Source organism: Pholcus phalangioides, unplaced genomic scaffold, assembly GCF_987345545.1.
Source record: "Pholcus phalangioides strain wild (caught in Gottingen) unplaced genomic scaffold, Ppha-v1.0 ptg000004l_1, whole genome shotgun sequence".
Taxonomy (NCBI): domain Eukaryota; kingdom Metazoa; phylum Arthropoda; class Arachnida; order Araneae; family Pholcidae; genus Pholcus; species Pholcus phalangioides.
In genome coordinates this window covers 47,916,415-47,938,835 of record NW_028301597.1, presented here as the reverse complement: position 1 = coordinate 47,938,835, position 22,421 = coordinate 47,916,415, and the positions used below count along the sequence as shown (strand labels likewise).

The 22,421-nt window shown below is 33.6% G+C and overlaps 3 protein-coding genes across 4 annotated transcripts; 2 read left to right on the top strand and 1 right to left on the bottom strand.

The window, feature by feature from the left end:
• Positions 1-199: 199 nt before the first annotated feature.
• LOC149087751 (uncharacterized) lies at positions 200-14,248 on the top strand. 2 transcript variants are annotated; one of them, XM_089231643.1, is made up of 4 exons: positions 200-455; positions 577-659; positions 2,138-2,309; positions 14,111-14,248. In XM_089231643.1, the coding sequence occupies exons 1-3, from the start codon at positions 317-319 to the stop codon at positions 2,297-2,299; spliced, it is 384 nt and encodes a 127-aa protein (XP_089087769.1). In that variant the 5' UTR covers positions 200-316; the 3' UTR covers positions 2,300-2,309; positions 14,111-14,248. The 2 variants fall into 2 exon arrangements, with proteins under 2 accessions (XP_089087769.1, XP_089087771.1); XM_089231645.1 differs by lacking the exon at positions 14,111-14,248 and adding an exon at positions 3,985-4,073 and having other exon boundaries at positions 216-455.
• Positions 5,485-22,083, bottom strand: LOC149087749 (uncharacterized). Its single transcript, XM_089231642.1, has 7 exons — positions 21,844-22,083; positions 19,408-19,536; positions 17,823-17,983; positions 10,802-10,964; positions 9,036-9,179; positions 7,748-7,823; positions 5,485-5,810 (listed from the first exon to the last, which is right to left on the bottom strand). The coding sequence occupies exons 1-7, from the start codon at positions 22,075-22,077 to the stop codon at positions 5,677-5,679; spliced, it is 1,041 nt and encodes a 346-aa protein (XP_089087768.1). The 5' UTR covers positions 22,078-22,083; the 3' UTR covers positions 5,485-5,676.
• LOC149087750 (uncharacterized) lies at positions 14,312-15,412 on the top strand. Its single transcript, XM_089231641.1, has one exon. The coding sequence runs from the start codon at positions 14,312-14,314 to the stop codon at positions 15,410-15,412; it is 1,101 nt and encodes a 366-aa protein (XP_089087767.1).
• Positions 22,084-22,421: the final 338 nt, after the last annotated feature.

Sequence of the window (22,421 nt, the reverse complement as noted above, 5' to 3'; positions counted from 1 at the left end):
AGATCCGGTCGTAAGGAGCAAGCACATTTAAATTTACTGATAAAAAGAGAATTGTAAGTATGATATGTGTATTTTATAAACATTTTAATTCAAAATTGATGCATAGTTTTTAATAAATGATTTTAAAGAAAGAAAAAATCCAATGATCCAAAGAAAAAAATCAAATCACATTGTTTATAATTAATAGTTCAGGGTCATAGCCGTCCATATTTACTTCTTGTGGATTAGCTCTTTTTTTTATTTAGTGGTATAGAGGACATTAATCATTCAAGTCAAGTTTGATTTATTCCTTCAATTAATTTAGTTATTGTTTAGCATGTACTTGAAGAAAAAATCTCTACCTGCTAGACCAGTTATTTCAAATAAAAGTATGATATTGGAAGATATAGAGGTCGCTAAAGATGATGACACGGTTTTCACAACTTTACCACCAGAGTCAAATTATGTAGTTACTGGTAAAATTTTCGATGTTTTTTATACATAGCTCCAAGAGTTTAGATGTTTCTCCATGTGTTTTCATTTTATTGTTTCAGTAAACTTTTCATAAAGATTATAATATTTTTCTCTCGATTGTAGGTGAGAATGAACTTAAAGCTTCTGAAAATGAGCCGAAGGAGAGTGATATTTCTGTGGATAGCCCTCGAAAAGCCTATATAGCCGTGAGGGCAACAACTTTTTTTTATTATAGAATCAATGAAAATATAATACAATTTTAAACTTTGAATAATAGCACAGTTGCGAGCATATTGATGCTCTATATGCACAATAATTCTCTTTCCTTGTTTCTGTTCAGGAACGCAAGAACATATATGCTCATTTTGCTAAAGCAACACCAATCATTTGAATGGTAATGCTCAGCAACACCACACAATCATCATTCAAATATAGCTCATTCCCCCTCAGTTCGGGTGATTGGAGATTTACCAAAAAACTGGACATTTTTGTTTAATGTGTGACGTATGGTCTTTATACATATCCAAGTGAACATTATGTTCATCACTCGAGCAATACCAAACATTGTTGACTGCCGGAGTTTCTGTTTCATTTATATTAGCGCTTGAATTTTGTTTAAAATCAAAAACATTTCTGCCTAATCATTTGAATTGATTTGAACACACATGGTAGTGGTATCCTTGTGATCTATCAGTGATTTGTTATGTGCTTAATCAACACCATTCTTGCCAACCCCCAACAGCAATTTGCCCAACCAAGCATGAATGTCGCCAACAACTGATGCAATAAAACAGCTATTCTCCGCTTGCACTACCCTAAAATCAGTAAATTTGGCAAGAAGGCATAATGGGGCTCCACCACGGGATTTTTTTTTTTCAAAAAATGTTGAGAACCGCTGCAATAAAAGATGCTACACACTATATATCAACACAGCCAAAACAATGTCCTCAATTTTTTAATTCTACTTAGTCATTTTCACTTTCGGTGCCCTCTTTAAAATTATTGTCAGCCCATTGAAAGCTTAGGCCTATATGTTTTATTGTGTGCTGACAATACCTTTCAAATTAGTAGCTTTTTGGTGACTATATTCATGAAAGATGATTTCAGTTGCATATTTATGCCACCTGCAAAAAAAATTAGGATTCTAATAATAGAAATGAATTTTTTCCCAAAATTTGGGATTCCATTCTAAATTGTGTATTTTAAGTTGTGTGACAGATAAATAAAATATTTTAGCGTTAAAATATAGAGAAAAGAATCAAGGCTAAACTTAAATTTCATGTAAATGTGAAAGTCGTTTAATGGGGTGTTCCCTCCTCTAAAACGATATGTCCCCTTGGCTTATGATATAGAAATTTAAATTACACTGTACTCAGTTGCTCATGGGCATCCTTGACTCTAGTTATCAGTTTATAATTGATTGACCTTCACTTAATAGTTCAATGACTGCTGCAGTTCTGAACTAATGCTACTAAACTAACTAATTAAACTAGTCTATGTTCATAATTTTGATAGCTCAATTGTCAGCTTTGTCCATCTCACATTTTTTCATGATTTTATCACAAATAATTCTGCATTGGTTTTTTTTCCTCACTTTCTTGTATTGAGATATTATATATTATAAGAATATTTCATGTCAAAAAAAAATCTGTTGTGTTATGGTGTTCATTGCTGAATTTTTCAGATGAAGCGATTTTCTGAAACCTTTGAATCTCTTGAGAAACATTGTGAGCTTCTGGAGATGAGAAAACAACAGTTAGAAGATTTAAAGAGCTCTTTAATCGCTGATATTGAAAGCATCAAAGACAAGCTTACAGAAGGAATAAGCTATTCCCGCAAGTCTTAAGATTTAAGAAGTATGTCATAATATAATTTTCACTTCATTGCAGTAAACATAAAAATATATATGATCTAACTCAACCAGCTACTTCTGTTAAGTAAGTAATAAGCATTGTATAATTCTTCATGGAGTTGCACAAATAAAAAACCATAATAATAATCAGGTTTACATTATTATGAGAAAAAAATTATTTAAGTTGAAAAATACAAAACTTTTATTGTAAACATAAAACTTTCTGATTGCTATTTCTCATTGACTTTAAAATACTTGCAATTCCGAGAAGTAGAAACAATTGCAATAGTCCCTGTTCAGAATATTTATACACAAGTGAAAGACATCTAATTTGTAAAAACATTAAAAAAATGATTAAGGAATTGTTTAAATTTAAAGAAATCATATTATAATGCTATTGTTTGAACACATATTTAAATTTTAAGATAGAATGAACGAGTTACTTCATTATCAGACGTGTCTTGTGGAAATAACAAGAAGCAAGGCAATTTTTGTGTCCGGAGAAAAAAAATGGATAGAGCAGTTGTTTGGTAAAGAACAGGGTTGTAATTTTAGCTGGCCAAAACGAACTTTGTCCAAACCACTGACTAAAATGGATTTAACTAACCAAAAGTGATTAAAACTATCAAATATATTGAAATTCTTTTAAAACTGATGTAGTGATAGTTTTAACTGTTTCTCTTTTATATTACATTTTAAATCTAAATCAGTTTTTACTTTTAACAAGTAAAGACTGATTCTGAAAACTGAAATAAGTAACCTGTTTCAACCATCCTGGTAGATATCGGTTCAGACCTTTTCGAATGGGTTACCATAAGCATCTTCAAATGGTTGAAATGAACGGCAATCAATTTTTCCATTATTTAGCTTGTTTTTTTTTTTAAATTTCACACCATTCTTTATCTGCTCATATATATTCTAACTTCATCCATATTTTCTTGTATGGCTATGAGGTGGACGTTTTGGAAAAAAGGCAAAATCAAAAAAATATCTTGGTGACAGCCAAATTTCCTAGGACCTAACCATGGTTTTTGCTTAAGAAAAAAATTTTCTTAGTAAATATTTTTCGTCTTTTCTGGGACTTGATTAAATTTTTCAACATGCAAAGGAGTTATGTGATGAATTCAGCAAATTTTGTGAGTCATCCTTGGACTCTTAATTTAGCAATCACAAATCGAATATTTTAGGTGCCAATATCGATTTTCTAGTTGCCATGATGACCTGGATACAGCTATTAGTAATGCTAGGATTTCTATGACTTCGCATATTTTAATATTTTTTACACAATATAGCATTTTTTTCATGATTATCAGGGGTTTTGAGATATTTTTTCATGATTTTCAGCTATTTTAGGCCATTTTTCATGATCTTCAGAATTTGAGTCATATTTTGGAGCATCCTTTTATATATTTCAGCATAACAATGAACAAGGATTTTTTTCCATAAGCTTTGTAATTGGCAATTTTACTAACCTTTGACATTGTTTTTGGCAATGATTCATGATTTTTTTGGTGATATTAGCAAGTGTTGACAATTTTATTTGTGAACCTTTGTCATAATTTTTAACTGTGATTGGATATTTCCTTTAATTTCCTGTATTTTTCTCGAGGAAATATGGTCAGCCTATTTATAAAAGCATGTTTTTAGGTTTTTTTAAGGCCTAGTTTAGCTTTTTTTAGGGCATAATTGAATTTTTTATGGAGCATATTCAAACAGTTTTTAGGTCATAAAAATCCTAGCCCTGGTGATTAGATATGGACTGTTGGACAACATGGTAAATACTCTGGTTTTTGATGTTATAATGTCCAAAATCTTGCCAACCCTGATTTGTATTGATTATTTTTTTATTTTTGACATGCTTGTATTTATACTAATCTACATTTAAATATTCATACTTTATTTCTTCAGTTGTAAATTGAATTGGGTTATTGAGGCAGTCTCATGAAACTACTCTTTAAGAATTAATGGAAAGAATTATAAGGTTTGAGTTTAAGTGGTTAAAACTGGCCAGGCTTGTTAAAATAGTTTTAGCCCAACCTCAGTCAAAACTGATACAACCTTGGTAAGGAATAGGCATGGCTGTATATATAGGCATGATCTACATGTGTAGCTGCACATGGGGGGGAAGGGGTGAGTGAGCCAATTAAAAAAATGTTTTGTAATTATTTGGCATTGTAAGAAACCCCGAATATTGGCCAGGGTATAAAAAATATTATGCAAGAGGTTTTTTTTTCTCGTTTTTTTATCTTTTAAAATGTGTAGCTTGGTAAGTTATTTCATTACCATGAGTTGCTTTAAGAAATATATGGGATTAGCTAAGGAAATCTAAAGTTGTAACCTCTCTTTTTTTTTTTCTATATAAGGGCGAGATATCTCAGCCTAGAGTAGATGGACAAAATGTATACTTTATTGGTAACTTTAAGAGTAGAAATTGATTTTTCCCCCTTTACCTTAATATTATTTTCTTTTCTCTCTCACTATGGTTTTGCGAGTAAAACAAATTAGTATCACGTATGTAGGAGAAAGGGGAACCTGCTCCACTTTTTTTTCCTCCCACTTTATTTCCTAAATATTAACAAAGATACCAGTTTCAGAGATCCATCCCTGGTAGTTCAACTATATATGTATCATTCAAATGTGTTGCCAAAAGCCTGTATGTGAAGGGACTAAGTAGAGTGTAACATAGGATAAAAGTTTCTACAGAAAACTTTGTGAATTAAAAAAAAAGGCTAATAGACTTTATGTAAGGAGTCTAAAGTCAAGCTATCTGTCAACCAAGTAGTTATCACATTCTAATGATTCAGGAGTCTTCAACCGTTGACACAGCACGAGCCACATTTATATTTTATCAATGCCCGTGAGCATTACGCACACACATACACAATGTTACAAAAGAGCTCAGTTGGCCACTTGCCGTACATGTCATGGGAAGGCTCCTGCTCAAAATCAGTAAGTTCCCAGTTCAGGGATTAGTGAAAGGCCTACCTGTGTAGCTGTTCGGAATGAAATCAAAATTGCATCAGGATTTAATTGCTCCATCACAAAATGGCATAGACCTAATGCAACCTCATAATGAACAAATTATATTTACTTGTAAAAATTAAAAAGGTTAAAGGTTTGTATTGATCATGCTCATAAGACTGAACAAAGCAATTGAAATTAAAATCGGTTTCTTTTTTATGGTGATTTTAATATTTTATTACATCAACTCTGAATAAATAATTTATAATACAAGAAATCAGAAAGAAATTGCTATTTCACTTGTATGATGTATGAAGCATATATTCAAGCCTTAGATATGCTTGTGTACTCCGTCAGAATCAAGTTTACTTTTTATTTATATTCCTTCTCATTTCTTTTCAGTCTCAATGTTACAATTTGAGACTTCTGCCTTTTCCTTTCTGTTTTTCCCTCAAAGTGGCATAATTGCGATCTTCTTTCTTTGATTCCATTATGTTTCTCTTTCGTGCCTCCTCTTCTTCTTCGTCACTGCTTGATTCCACTTCTGTGGGAATAAATTTTTAGTACAGCACTTAGATATATAAATTAATAAACTATAGAGCAGAAATTTTTGAATGGCATTCTCCAGCATTTCTATATGCTGTGAAGATTAAGGAATTGTGGCTTATAACAATGAGTCAAAATACACTTGATATATTACTACAAAAAATAATAATTCTCGGCACCAGAAAAACTTTTTTTTCTTGAAAATACACCAAAAAGTAATTTTTCTTTCAACTTTTCCAGGACATAGTGACCGGATATGATACAATGATATGCATTAAAAGATGTTGTGTTGTTCTCAAACTAAAAACCAAAAATTTTAGATGTCAACACCAATTTTTTTAGTTCCCATGGCAACCTGGAGCCAGGAACTTGTCAAGTCCTGCTGCACCCTACACATTTTCAAGCTTGGTTGCAGTAACTCCCTCTAAGCCAGTAGTTCTCAAATTTTTGTCTTCCACAGTTCTTTTGCTTTGGTTGAAGTTTACACATGGCAACCCAAAATAGAATTACCGAAGTAGTGAACAGGCATACATCAATATCAACAGCTTACTATGATGTCCACTTCGAGAACTATTGATCTAACCTTTTAAAATCTGCATGTGCCCCTCCATACCCTTACTTGTATCAAAATTTTACTTTAAAGAAAAAGCATATTACTTAGTAGTTGCTTTTAAGTTGGTTTTATAAATGCTTTTAAGTTCTCGTACTTTCTCTTCAAAACTTTGATGTCTCCCCAGGTAGGGATGCCTTGTCGCTTGCCCTAGCCCCCCCCCCCCTGCCAATGCAGAATGTTTTAGGTGTGCCAAGATTCTAGCAATTACAAAAAAAATGTTATTTTTACTGTATTTCTCCACATTAGTGAGCATGCTGGGAAACATAGAGGGAAGCCAGCATGCTGGGAAATTTGAGTTACAAATTCTGAAAAATTCTTAAATATCTTTATACTAAAAATCCATTGAATTAGACTGAATGCATGCTGTGATTCTTATTCTACTTCACTTTTTCTGGCATGCTGGGAATGGACCAGACCCAACACTCAAAAAGCTGGTGCCGTTGCGTTTTAGGCAAAGCACAAATTGAGACGCGTTCACGACACGACGCAGGGCAGCACTCTGTTTTGCGGCCAACGGAAATCAGACAGTATGCCGGCTAATGCAAAGGGGGATGCAGTAAATGAGTTATTATATAAAATTATATGTTGGGGGGAAAGTTTAATGTTTCAGTTTATTCTTTCATTACAGATCTGTGCTTTGATGGCGAAATGTTATTTCACTTTTTCCAAAAAAATGGGTTTGCATTTTAAGTTCTCATTCGTTAAAATTTTTAAGATGGCAAATTTTGTCTTTCTCTTTCAGTTTATGAGGAAGCAATGGAGGCAAATTGTAATAACTCAAAAAGCCACTGTATCGCATTTTGGCAAAATATTAGTTACAAATTTCCCATTGTGAAATTTTAAAAAATCTACTTATAGCATTCTGCCATCTGAGCAAGAGATAATGACTCCAATAATGAAGATTTGCACATCTTAAAGCAGGATTGGACAAATCACAAAAAAATCCTCATCAAAAAAACTTTTACCCGAAGAAAAATGTCCAAAATAATACTTCTTTTATCTTTTTCTAGGCTTAATGACCCTCTTTCACATTGGCAGATATGCTGCTATTAATTCCAAACATTTTGTGCTGCTCTCAGCCTGAAATTTAATAATTAAACAACAAAAATTGTTTGTGCCAAAATCAATATTTTAGTTGCCATGATGACCTGGCATCTGAGATTTGTCCAGCCCTGTCTTAATGCATATTCAGTTGTGAAGCATGATTCTACAATATTTTCTTGTTGCTTAAAAAGAAATTTTGAAAATAGAGTTTTTTGTTTGTAATTTTATAATGCACATAGTATTGCTGATAATAATAACAGTTGAAATGTGTTTGATACCTCCTGGTTTGAGCTTTGATCTCCTAAAAGCAGATAATTCAGCAAGACTCCCATTCTCTAGATCCTTTATGAAAGGCTGCAAGATAATAAACACATCAATAAATGTGATAAACTCTATTTAAAGATATTTTCAATCTTTTTTCTTTATTAATAAATAAACCTGCATGTACCCAAATGCATTATGGCTTCTTACAATCAGAGGTTTGTCAGGCATTTGAAAGATTATAATCTCAACATACAAATATAACCTCCATAACTTCTGAAAATATTGCTTAGACATATATTAATACAGCAAGCTGTATTCAAGTGCAAATTGTTGTTGTTATAAATGTAGGAAATGCAGAGATATGTTAAACTGTGAGAAAAATAAATATTTCTCTGCTCTCTGTCAATTCTGATAAGTATCAAAATCCAATCAAAATTTCTTAAGTCTTTCACTTATTTCACTTCTGTCACAGATTTATACAGTGATCATTCATTAGCCGAAATAACTATTTCCCATAGGTTTCTATGGAAAATAGTTTAATTTGTTCCAAGTACTGCTAAAAAACTGACCAAAGACTAAAATGAACAGCTTCAAAATTAAACAAATTAGAATTTACAACAAGATTAGACACTGATGATATTTTTATTTTACACTAATGTACACAACCAACACCAGCTTTAGTCTACTAAAGGCTGGTGTTGACACAACCCAGTTGAGTTTGCTGGTGTCCCATCTATTTGTGATTTGGTCAGCTCATTTTTCTGTGACATACATTCAGATGGAAAAGATAAATTCCTAGATAGTCCAGACTGTTCAGTTTGATGCTAAGAGTCTAGCACTGAAAGCAGGCGTGCTTTGAAAGGCATATGCTCCCTTTTTTCCAATGCATTTTCTATTAGCTGAATCTTTCATTTTATCCCGTTTTTGACAAGGGTAAATGAAATGCTTAGAAAACTTTCAGAAAGAGAAATCATGGTATATCTGGAAAAAGATTCTGATGTGGACATGAGTTAATTGAATTCGAGTGACAGTAATTCTCATAATTGGTGCAAACGAATATCATTATTAGCCAAAGCAGTGAAATGTAAAAAAAAAATCTTTGTTAGCCACAATTTTGTAAGCTAAAGCATTTGTTAACTGAGGTATCACTGTACTGCGTAATCAATAAGTCTGTGGCAGAAATAAGATGGGGATTAGAAGACATTCCATTTTTTCCCTTTGTCATAGAAATAATTTGCAACAAGATGGACGAAGTAGTTTTTGAGTGGTAAATGATGTTTATATAGCTCCTAAAATCTTCACCTGCTCTTCTTTGATGCGACAAATCAAACCATTGACGTCTCGACTTTCCAAGTCATCCATAATTTTTTCCAGCATATTTTTCACAAGCTTCACCAAATCAGGCAGTTGTATATCAGGCATTGTTGAGGCAGGAATCATGTCATACTAATGAAGAAGAAAATTACCAATCAAGTCACTGTTATCTAAAAAAAACCATCTCCTGTGGTTTATTGAAATTGTCATTTTTAAATATTGTTGAGTGTAATAGGAGGCTAGAACCATTATGCATTGTGTAGTACATACAAACTTTTCTAATCACTTTCAAAATGGGAAGATGTGTGCTAATTAAAAAAAACGGAATAAAAGGTCACAATCACTTATGAAAGACACAAGAATGTTATTAGTTGTTTTTTTAGATTGATAGTGTTGGTGACAAGTTTGGGCAGTTTTTTGGACTGACAGGGGCTAAAAGTACCCAAAACTAATTGTTTATAATGACATAACTACTCATGATTGCTTATCAATTTTAGTTGCATTAAAGAGGGCAACTCCTTGTTGTCAGCTAATTTGCAGGTTAATGAAGCTTAACGTGAACACCATTAGTGGCTAAGCTGATGTCTAAATGATACTCAATCTTTTGCCAAGTTTTTAGTTACATTTGAGCTGTTATTAAATCTACTGCTGCAGATATATGCTTTTATACGGATGTGAGAGGCTCCACATTCCACTCAGTTTGTACACAACATTTAACACGCATCACAGATATAAATTGAGCTAGTCAATTCAGCACTGAAGCTTATATTAAAGCATAGTCAGTGCGGGACTGCTGTGAAAAGCATCTTTACAATTTTCAAATAATCCCTGAATTTGTTTTTTACCATTGGAAGTATTTTACTCTGCCTGTAATTAATTGTCTATATTTCTTGAATTACATTGAAGTGGCATTGTTTGGATTTCAGTTCATTTTAGGAAAATAATAATGATAGGATGCGTGAGATTTTTGGGGTTAAGTGTAGGGATAAATATTCTTATTCTATTGCCCTCACTCCAATTTAGAAAAACAGGCCGTCACTCCCTGATATCTTAACATGGCAGTGGCTTCATCTAAATTATTATTAGCCGGATTATCCTTACTCGGACAGCAAGTGAAACGTTGTCAATTTCTCTTTTCCTATTATAATATGCGACACTTGATAAAAGTGCAGTGTAGTCAGAACAAGTTTCATCTGAGATATTTTGAAGTCATTTCCTCTGAGTTTTGCTTATACCATAGGAAATAATTAGTTTTTATTAACTTTCATTTCTGTGGATGTGTGTGTGTTCGTTTCGAGTAGACACGAAAAAAATTTATTCTATATTTCAATAGTAAATGTATAAATATCATGAAATGAACGAATGGATTATTTGGAGATGTAAAGACAGAAGTTCCACTGCGAAGAAAATGGTACAAAAATTCTCAATTTTGAATTAGCTCAAAACCATGGAAAATAATCTCGAGCCGGAAAATAATCTCAGGAGACAATGTTACCATGATGCAAAAAAGAAGGCAGTTAAGAGTCTTTTTGAAAAGTCATCCAAGTAGAAATCATTGTTTCTTTGCAGTACAAAATAAATTGCAACGACCATCCACTGTTTAAACGTTTTTTCAATGGTTCAGGCTCAGGTCTTTTTCAAATTTTTATTATCATTTTTTGAAGCGCTTATAAAAAAAATGGCATTGCTATATCACATGTATATAGCTAAAGTGTATCAAATCAAAATGTTAGTGAAGTCAAACTGTTTCATACCCCATACAAATGATGCTCCATCAGCTGCAATAACTGCCATAAAGATATCTTAACATCGTTCACAGTTCTTGAAACACGCTTGCATTCGACATAGGCTGTCTCTTTTCTTTTACTTTGTTCTTCATAAGTTGTTTCCCAATCTGCCAGCTTATCTTCGATTGCCCTAATACAAATCACATAATTAGTGTTTATTTAATGAGAGAAAGAAGAACAACACTGCTTATAACATACAGCATAATTCTGTAAAGTTTTTTTTTAAATTTAATAGAATGTATCCTCTTTATCCTCTTCGCCCCTGAACCAAAACTGCTATTAAAAAACTTTTTTTCAGATCGATTACTGTTTATTGTATGTCAAAATGCCACTTAAAAAGCAAATTTCATTAAAAAAAATGTAGTAAATAAATTAATTTGGTTCAATATCTTTACTATGACCATTTAAGTTGGGTACACATGTGTACCTCAGGTCACATATTTAAAAATAATCATTAAAAACCATTAAACCTAAACATACTTATATGTAGACCTCTAGAACAAAGAGGATGTGACTGCAGTTTTTTAGGTGCAGTTAGTCAGCATTTTGCAATCATGCATGTTTGTTGTTTATAATTAATTGGATTTTTATCTAAAACAGGTTGATCAAAATCCTTATTTCGGTCGATGGCAAAACCTCTTTCTTATCATTTTTCTTTCCTAGTCATTAGAGTACGAAGATCATTTGATAAGTAAGGTAAAATAGGTGTTTCCCCCTCCCTTTTTTGGAAAAGTTCTATTTTATTTTTAACATAGTCTCCTTCAAGCTCCACACACTTTCTTCAATTATGTTAGAATTTCTTTATCCCATCAGAAAAATATATTTTCTTTAACTCTTCAAAAAAAAAAAAAATCATTTGCAGCTGCAATGGTCTCTTCATTTGATGAAAAAATTCTTTCACCAAGCAAAACTTTAAATATTGGGGGGGCAGGAAAAAGTCGCACAGGGTCAAATCCCTAGAATTTAGTGTATGAGAGATTTCTGCAAAGTTTGAGAGAATCCCCAAAAAATGTGGTTATCTTTTTTTTAGTAGACAAAACAGCCTTTGCTTTTTTGGTGCCGTTTCAACTTCATCCACTGTTTTTGTTGTTGTTTTGTCTCTGTTGTATGCTGGTGAATACATGTTTCACCCACAGCCAAAAACTAACTCTGAAAGTCTCAAGGGTTAGGGGCCGTTCAAGTATTATGTCATCATCGATGGGGGAGAGGGTTTCTGATTTGCTGACTTTTGATGACGGGGGGGAAGGGGGTTTGGATAATGCTTACGTCATCAACCACCCTTTATGAAAATATGAAATATTTTTAATGGCATCTTACTCAGTGTGCCAAAAACGAAAAAAACCTTTCGATAGTTTGTGGGAACTTGAAGTAACACCCCCCTGCCCCATTGATAAGTACCCTACAGAGCACTTTAGTGATTTCTGAATGTGTTTCTCGAATCCAATTGATATGGAAATGTGTCCGGGCTGCTTAAGTGCTCTGGAAATGTGTCCAGGCCACTTAAGTGCTCTGGAACTGTGGCACGCATCACTTAAATAATCTGAGAATGTGCCGCGAGTAATTTGAGTGATGTAGAACGACACTGGGGGCCACTTAAGTGCTCTAAAACGACGTCACGTGTCACTTAAGGACATCTAAATGTGTCGCGGATCGCTTAAGTGTTCTACAACTGTGTCTCGGGTCATTTAAGTGATCTGAAAATATGCCACAGGCCACTTAAATGTTCTGGAATTGTACCACGGATCACTTAAGTGATCTGCAAATGTGACGCTTAGTTCATTTTTACAAAATTAGGTTTGAGGAGGGCAGGCCGCATCAGATAACCCCCAGGGCCATATTTGGTCCGTGGGCCAAGGGTGTTTATACGATTTACCATTATATGGCTTAGAGGGTAGGTCGCAATGAATTTATTAAAGATAAATTTTGAGTTCATAGCCTTCAACTAACATTGAAATTAACAGAAATTGATTATAACAACATATAAAGGTATTTTCTTCTGAAATTTCAATTAAAAAAAATTATTTTTTGCATTAAAAAAACAAATTTTTGATCTATGCCCCCCCCCCTTCCGTGTACGTCTCTAATCCCACCAATACAATATGCGTTAGGATTCAGAGGGGCAGAGCTGATGACGAAGTTTTGCTCACAAGGGATGCCCACAATATCAGTTATCTCAAGCAACTTCTATCTGCCATCTCGATACCATAGACTTTTCCAATAATTTCCAAGGTGGTGACCTAAACTAGACACTCAGGGCACTCGCTGTTCTTCTGTGAACATGTGGTCTGTTTAAATTCATTGATCCAAAAATATATAAATGGTCTTTATAATGATGGTGTAGAATCCTCATGAACTCATTCCTATTCAGCTTTAAGATAAAAAAAAAATTTGTTGCACAACACTATTTGTATTATACTTTCCAGAATAACTGCTACAACTCAAACTTATAATAACACTAAAAAATAAACCTCAAAGCTCTTTGTACTCTAATTTCTTGTGACAGGTTTTGAAGCGTGATGATATTTACAGTTGCACTAATTTGAAAATGATTGTGCTGCAATGTCATATAGATTTACCTTACTTATCAAACGACCTACGTAATTTTAGCTTCAGAGCAAGGGTTTATGACATCTTTAAAGGTTATGCATAGAATACTGGTTATAAATACTTACTTTTAAATTCTATATAAAGATATTTGCAATAGGTATTATACACAAATGGTTATACACTCGAATCCTGTTTTAATGAATACCATTATAGCAAAGAAAAAAAAATCATGTTTTAACAAACACTTTTGTAATCTCCCAGATAAGTTTACATAGGAACAATGCAAAAACCTGAAATCCCTTTATAACGAAGTGATTTCTTTGGTCTCTTGGAGTTCATTATAATGAGATTCGACTGTATTCTCATAAAAACATGAGGGTAAAAGGTTAAAACAAATTTCTTCAAATTTCTAATTGTCACTATTTAAATAGACTCACTCACTGGTAGAAATGTTATATGTAAAACTGATGATAATGATTGTTCAGGTACATAGTTTTAGACCCTCATTAAGGTTGGTAAATTACAGTTTTCACATTATTGCATCATAATCATACTTATACTGTATATGTACCTCACCTGTGAAATCATTACTTGAATTCCAAGTTCATGCACATCGAAGAAATGTTAGGGTTCAGTGCTCGCAAGTTTAATTCAATATAATTTACACAGTAAAATGTCTAAAAATAAGCTTCTAAATTATTTTTCACTGTTAGTATTTTTTTCTTGTAGGTTCATTGTGCTGATAAGACCTCCACCTTGAATTAGTGAATTATTCTTGCACTCTGCAAGTGTTTCCTCTTTAAAGAGACTTCTTCACTGCACTATTTAAGGCTGGGTACATTATTATGCAATTATTTTTTTTCGGGGAAAAGTTGCTGATATTGACCTTTTGGGAAAAAAAGTGAATGAGTGACTATTATCAATAAGAAGATGGAATTTCATTCTGTTCATATTGAAAGTGACTCATCCGAGTTGGGCTTCTTCTCTTCATCAGATTCATCACAGACCACAGTTTCATCATCTAACAGTGATATTTACGACTGGAATGAAAAGAACAATGCTGATAATCCTAGTGACAATACATCAGATGGTGACAGTGATTCGCTGCTCAAACCTTCAGACTCACAACACAGTTCTTTAAACTTAACACACAAACATTATTCATGTGACTTATGTAGTTCAAACTTTGAATCACAAGAAGCACTTGATGTCCATCGCTTAGAGCACTTCTGTCAGAAAATATATCATTGCAAATTTTGTGGCCTGAAATTTTGGAACAAGGAAAGTTTTATGGCTCATTCTAAAGTCTTGAGTAAGAAAAATCTTTTGACATGCAACATTTGCGACAGTCATTTTGAGACTCCGGAATTGATGGGAGAACATCTGAAGAGCCATTCCAAAAGGAGAGCATTTCATTGCACCACTTGTAGCAAATCTTTTCGTTTTTACAGTGGTTTTAAACGCCATTCAGATTCGCACCAGAAATCATATGTTTGCACGATTTGCGGAGCGACATTTTCAAGCAAGCTAATTTGTCACCAGCACAAACTGAAACATGCAGAAAAAAAATTGCACAGATGTAACATTTGTGGCAAAGAGTTTCACAGACCATATCAACTCACTGGTCACTTGCAAGTTCATGAATATGACAAAAAATTTGAATGCAAAGAATGTGGTTGCGCATATGCATATAGAACGAGTTTACTGCGGCACACGTTGAAGTATCATTCTCCAGCTACGAGAAGATTTAGATGTGAAATCTGTGGGGAGCTTTTCCTCAACAGACGCATCTTAAAGAGCCATACGATCCTGCATTCCGCTAAAAAAGTGATAGAGTGCAATCAGTGTAATCGAATTTTCAAGTACCATTCAAGCTTGAAACGACACAAGTTTGTCCACCTAGGACTGAAACCTTTTAAATGTTCTATTTGTCAAAAGTCTTTCCGATGTAACTCTCATTTGAAAACTCATATGTCCATACATTACTCTCAAAAAGTTGAGAAATCTGAAGATAACTCGAGCAACATTTGAGATCTTTCACTTTTCTGGTAATACATACATGAACTCGAGCAACATTTGAGATCTTTCACTTTTCTGGTAATACATACATGAACTAACATGACAATGACAATTTTCAAGAATATGCAAATAGGCATTGTATTTTTGGTGAAATCTGTATGAAATGAGAAAGGGCGTTAGAGAAAGGGACTAAGCCACAGACTAAAAATACTGAATTTGGTGTAAATAAATCCTCTTTAATTTGAAAATGTTTATACTGTTATTTGGAACTTGCCTTCTCTAGATAAATTAGTGCGCTGTGGTTATATACAGCGATACCTTGGTAACAAAGACAATTCATTCTAAAATCACATTCGTTAGCCAAAGTGTGATTTTCCATTGGTTTCTATGGAAAATTATTTAATTTTTTCCACAGGCAATGCATAAAATTTCAAAGTAACTTTCACAATGTACCAAGAAAAGCACTGTAAAAAAATTTAAATTGACCGAATGCTGAGATAAACATCTTGTCATTTTAAACTATGTACGCTATGCAGTCACGTTTGTGAACCATAGTCAAAAAAGAAAGTTTGTGAGGGGGTGGGCTATGTGATATAGTCAGCTCAGTTCTCTTTTGCATACATGCAGATGGAAAAGATAAGTTGCTAGAATGTCCAGAATTTAGTATTTAGACTTAAATATGCACTGAAATTATGCTAGTCTGAGGCTTTTTTAATGCATTTTCACTCAACTTGATCATTCTCTTTACACGAAATGACTTCAAATCTTTGTGAAAGAGAAAGAAATGGTGATTCTGGGAAGTGATTCGGAGATGGAAATAAATTAATCTGGCTCAAGTGACAGTTACTCATTATATTCATTTTGATTGATACAAAAATTGAGCTCACAAATCAGCTATTTCATGTTGGCTCATGCTTCTATATCAACTAAAATGTTTGTTTACCGAATCCGTATTTGTTAGCCAAAGCAGGAAAACGTAAAAAAAAACCATCTTTGTTAGTCAAACAATTTATAAGCCAAGTCATTGGTTAGCAGAGTTATCACTGTATTTACCTGTCATGATAGTTTAAATTAATCATAGAATTAGATAGCTCTGCATCATTCATTGCAATAATACCTTAATCAGTTATTTCAATTAATGAAATAACGAAAAACTGACACCTTTAGGGAGTATTCATTTATCACTTCAAGTCATGTTTTCATTAACATGAAAAATTAATAAAATAAGTTATGAATGATGAGAGCTGCAAAAAATCAAATGGATATTTTTCTTTTTCTGAGAATTACTTATGTTAGAAGTATGATAAGATATTGACAGCTCCATTAGTAACTACTGTATCTGTTATTAAGATGGCATGTAGCTGCAAGCTTGACAAGCATGCAGGTTCAATCAGTTTCACGGGAATGTACAATTGCCCTTTCTATACCATGTTGTACAACTATGCGTGCACAAGCACCAGTTTATACTTAGAATATGTCGAGCTCGGGGGCAATGATACACTCGATTTGTCCTTGTTTATAGAAGAAAAATGCCAATAAATATTACCAACACACAGTAGAGCTCACTGAAGAGCTACCTTTCATGGTAAATACCTTCAGTTTGCTCAAGCAAGCATGGCTTATACAAGCGCACACAATCAAAATTCATTCAATTTTCAAACCGCTTATACAATCAAAATATTCATCAACATTCTGCGATAAGTGTTCAATATTTTTGAATATGCATGCTTGTCAAGTTTGTAGTTACTGCCTTTAGGGTACCTTCCAAAATGATTGACTTTTCAATTTCTGTCATGGTAGAGTATAAATTTTTATAGGTTTTGACCTAATGAAGTCAGGTAATTGATTACTGTCTAACTTAGTTGAGACCAAAGAGTACGCCACTCTCATCTTTAATGAGAATTCTGTTGTCAAGCTCTTTTTTTCAGTCCTCAGCTAAAGATGAAAGAAAAATTTCACTGGCAAAATTTAAATTTCTTTTTCGAACCTGTCCTAGCTTCAGACAAAGCATTCCCTTAGGACGAGGATGCGGTATATATCCCACACGTTACTTTTTTCGTTAATTCTCAATTAAAATAATTTTTTCATGCTCGAGGTTCTTGTAATTTACTCAAGAATTCTTTCCCTACTGAAGTGAAAAGCTGCAGTGAAGGCCATTGATGTAGCTTGTAGGAAGAGAAATAGATTGTTCTCAAATGAATTTAGGTACCAATAAACAATTATATCGCATTAATAAATTAAAAGAGGTAGATTATTATAAAAATAACCTACTGAATATTTGAAAGGTTTTTTACTTTACTTATTCCTGTTACTTTTTAAGAAAAAATAATGCTTTTTGATAATCAAAAAAGAAAATGGTTATTATAATTGAATTGCTTTAAAGACAGGAAAAAGAGTAAGTTGTAAGTGGCAAGTATCTTACTGTTCTGGATTTGCAAGACCGGCACCAAGCATCATCTGCTTCTGGGATTCAAATCGTTCTTTGGCTTTCATGAGGCCTGAGAGCAGTTTCTGTGAACGGTTTTTGAGGTCTATAAGGTTGTCTTTTATAGCCATTTGTGAGACGAATCGTTTCTCAGCATCCTAGAGTTATTTTATGTAAGGATAGAAGGGGGAAAAGAAAATATATTAGGCCTATTACACTATGTAACAAACAAAAACGTTTTCTTTGTCCTTGAGTAAAAGTTATTATTTCTGTGTTGTGTTTGCTTTTGGCCTGAATAATGATGAAAATTATTATCCCCCCTCCCCCTCTCTACCTTTGCTTTTGTGGTAAGAGGGAATCAATATTTGTGATTTACCATTGGCTGATAGGGTGACTAGAATGTTTGTTTAATAATCATTTCAGTTCTCACTGATAGTCATTTAAAAAAACTGTATGTTTCACAGAAAATAAAATCAGAGTTGAAATAAAATTTTAAATTGAGAAAACAATGGGACTTTTTTTCATATTTATTGCCATATACACTTCGTCTTCATGTTTTAGCTCTTAAAAGTAATCTCCATGATGTTTTCGATGTGTTCTCTCTTATGTAGATGCTCCAAATCAAGAAGTCTTTGGTAAAGGTGTTCTTTTAGATAAGCATCCATGCTTTCTTTGAATTTCTCAAGGTGAGCATGGAGGATGCGATGTGCCATTTGGAGAAACATTAGACATTTCACTTTTGTATTGATTTTTATGTTTTTCCACAAAGTTTCTCTTTCAGTCTTTGACTTTTTTGTGAAGTTCTTCGTATTCCACGTTGTTTACTGTATAATCCAATGAAACCAGCCTCTTTATTTTTATCATAGAAAATGTAGGAAACAAATTGTATGTGTTTTACTGCTGCTGGTTTTTTTTCTATAGGACTGTGATAGACTATTTAATGTAACCAATTTTTATGTATAATGTGGCATTAGTGCTTCTTAAAAATCAGTTGAAATGACTAAAATATTAATATTTTGAAAAAATTTTAATATTGCACATGGTACTATGCCAAATAAAGAAATACTATGATTATAGCATATTGGATATCTGCAGTTTTGGTCTCAAATCAGCTATTTCTTTTCTTTGGCATGTTTTTTGGTAATGGTCGCTCTTGGGTATCGAAGTTTTGTGACATCAGTAACTGGCAATTATAAAGGATGAACTGTCATTTATTGCATAATGTTTTCATATTTCCTTACAACTCACGTAGTCCTGCTTTCCAGGTATTTGACAACCCCCCCCCCCCTCCTCCCACAATAACAAAAAATAAGCTCTTTTGATCATAAAAGCAAAATTTAAAGTGTAAAACTGCTGTGCTCAATCTTTGTTAGTTGTAAGCCATTGGGAAATGTGATTTACTAACCAAGGACAAAAATCGTGTTACATAGTTATTAATCAAAACATGCCTATGAAAAGAAAAAAATTTCAAAAAGGGATTCAATCACTATTTTTTATGCTTTAAATGCTTTTTTCCCTGGTTATAATGAATGACGAATGATATTTAAGATTTTTTTTTTTATGAAGTGTCTTTGTGACTTACTTCTATATCTGTCACTCCAGTTGCTATTTTTATCTGCTCGAATGCTTCTCTGTACCGATTCAACTGGCTCTCTTGTTCTTTCTTCATTTTATTCAGCTCATCAGCTGGAGTCGTTTTGGTAGATGCTCGCTATATGTGAATAAAAAAAATTTTTTTTTTTAAAGTAAAGTCAGAAGATTAATCATAAAACAAAAGACAGTTGAACATGTTGTTTCATGTTAATTGTAGTTATGGCTGATTGTAACAAATCGATGACAAAGACTCGACTGACGGACAAAGTTTGAGAATATTGTCCAATGTCATGGCCTAATTATTATTCTATTGATTTTATAAAGCAATTAAGGTAGATCACATTTTAATTGAAAAACATTATTACGGAAAATATCGGTAGCGTAATTTGCTGACGACCCCCTCAAGTTAACAAAGCCATGAGGAAAAGAAGAAAGAGATCATTCTATTGGTCGAAAACATTCCTGCAAAAGTCTGCTCCCGTCATGAAGCACCACTCTCCGGGAACTAGAAGTGATGCTGGAATCTTCTATTTCTCAAATGTTCGACGAGTCTATAAAAATGATGCGATCAAGAGATGAGTCAGACAGAGTTGTTGGACTGCGCTAAGAGAACTCTGGTCTGGTTAGCGTGTGTCTGCTTGTAAATACATGTAAAAATTGCAAAACTGTGAATACATTTATGACGTTCTGCAAAGTGCTTCCCTCAAAGCGTATTAAAGACTATTATTAAATTATTAATACGATTTGGTTTCCCTCCTCTGCTTATTTCAAGAACTTGTGAAAAATTATCTGGAACAATATTTCGAAATCAGTTGGTGTTTAAAACCATTGAGGTGACTCAATGGGTTCCAGCAAGCGACAAAAGATAAATGCACTCTCTTAACTGTCTCGAGACCAGTCGGTCGCATGAACCAGCTCATTATTATATTTAAAAGTGTTTAATATTCCTGTGAAATAAATTGTATTAAATTTCAACTTCAAAGTACGCTATCAAAATATGCGTCACCATTATATTGCATTTTCGGTCACACAAGTGAGGGGAAAAGGAAAGATGGGTGCCTATACGTGATAATGAGGTTTTTTTGGATCACCTGATATTCCCCTCTTTCTTGAGGAACATACAAACCGTAGATAAGGTAACCAATATGGTGACTCATGGAAGACACAAATCTAAATTAAATAAACGTGGAAATGAATCTTTTTCTTCTTTTGAGGGATGATAGATATTTTTCGAAAATTTTCTTGTTCAAGTTATCGATCTGCCTACTTTTGCTCCAAAAAATTCTTGATAAAAACTGCGGAATTTCTTCAATGTAATTTATGGGCCCATAACTAATTTCAAAACATCCTAAAGTTTAGGATGTTATGTCCATATTAATTTAGGACCTAAACTATATGGATTGATGCAGTTGAATATTTTAAAACAATACGGAGACGTATTAATTTTTATTTTCATGCTTCAAAAGATATTAATAAAAAGTTGAAATCAATATGTCTTATTGCATGGATAGCCACCTCAGAAAAAGGGTCCGGCTAATTATTTTATATTTAATTTTCTGAGCTTCGTATCTGTAAGAAACCCAATATTTGGAAAATCGAGAATTCAATTCATCATTGATGTGGAGGAAAACACTACTAAATTTACGCATTTGCACGGTAAAATCGGCAGTTTTAACATTGAGGGACAGGCACAGGATGATCCCCATAGAAATCAATGTGATGCTGATATTTATGACGTCTAAAAGCCTCATTCATATATTTAAAAAATGTTTCCAGAAGTTGTCGCTATGGGAAAAAAAATGATCATACGAGTGATGATCCCATCATGATAGATGCTGGTGGATACTGACGGGGGCTCTTGCCCTATAGCCTGAGATCAGCTTTACTTTTTTTTCCTACTAATTAAAACTCTCATGTTAATTTACTTCTACTGAAACGTATACATGCACATCGTACATATTCCTGTGCGAAATTTTCAACGAAATCGATACATGCAGGAACGTGTGTGCGGGGGCGTAGCCAGAAATTTCGTTCGGGGGGGGACCAAAGGGACAGAACAATGGATTTGGCCATCTTTTTCCCTTTTTCGGTCATTTTCTCACATTTCGGGGGGGGGGCAGACCCCCAAGTCCCCCCTCGCTACGCCCTTGCATGTGTGTATGTATGCATAGCCTAACGTATTTATGATGTCAGAATTATGCTTGTTTCGTGTGTATTCTACTGGTGATGCCAATTTGTCTTCACATTTTGAAGTGGGAACAACATTTTTTAGACTGCATACCATAAGCGTAAAGTTATTAAAAGTACTGGTGCGAGGCGTTTCAAGGCATTCTATGGGTATTATGGAGGCTAAGGCCCAATACAAGTTCATGCCTATGCTGAATAGTAACTATAAAAATGTACAGAAACATGTAAAATTCATCACCTTCATGTCTTCTTCGTACGTTAAACTCGGTTTTTGCTGTCGCACCCTGTTCAGTTCGAAGACGACCCTGTCTTTCTCCTGTCGACCGCTAAAAGCCTCGGCTTCGACCTCTTGGTACTTTGTGACTGCCTTCTCCCGGAATTCGCCAGCTCTTTCTTCTCTTTTGAGGAGCTGCTCGATTTCTGCCTGCTGCTTGTTGTATTCGCTTTCGAGCAGGTCCAACCTCATCGGCATAGTCAGAACATTCTAGACATCAACGAGTGAAATCATTAAAATGCTTTTTTCCACGCTATATATACTGTATGTAGATAGATATCTTTTTATTTATTTTCAAAAAGCTGTACACAATTATTGAAAGAAAATGAGTTTTATAAATAAACTTGGTGATCACAAATAGAATGGGAAAATTTCACTGTACCCATTGTGCAATTCTCAGTGGAAATGATATGATTAGAGTTGTGTTCATCCTTGAGCTAGAATAGACTCTGAGCCGGTGGAGTCTCTCAGCTTGACCATATTTATCCGTCAATAGACACGTTCTTTTATGAGATGTCACTGCCGAGACACGGTGATCTCAA

Coding starts and splice junctions, on each gene's coding strand:
- LOC149087751 (XM_089231643.1), top strand. CDS start 317: ATGTACTTGAAGAAAAAATCTCTACCTGCTAGACCAGTTATTTCAAAT. Junction 456..576: donor GTCAAATTATGTAGTTACTG/GTAAAATTTTCG, acceptor TCTCGATTGTAG/GTGAGAATGAACTTAAAGCT. Junction 660..2,137: donor CTCGAAAAGCCTATATAGCC/GTGAGGGCAACA, acceptor TGAATTTTTCAG/ATGAAGCGATTTTCTGAAAC.
- LOC149087750 (XM_089231641.1), top strand. CDS start 14,312: ATGGAATTTCATTCTGTTCATATTGAAAGTGACTCATCCGAGTTGGGC.
- LOC149087749 (XM_089231642.1), bottom strand. CDS start 22,077: ATGCCGATGAGGTTGGACCTGCTCGAAAGCGAATACAACAAGCAGCAG. Junction 19,537..21,843: donor CGTACGAAGAAGACATGAAG/GTGATGAATTTT, acceptor ATTCACATATAG/CGAGCATCTACCAAAACGAC. Junction 9,180..10,801: donor TGGAGCATCATTTGTATGGG/GTATGAAACAGT, acceptor CTTCTTCATTAG/TATGACATGATTCCTGCCTC.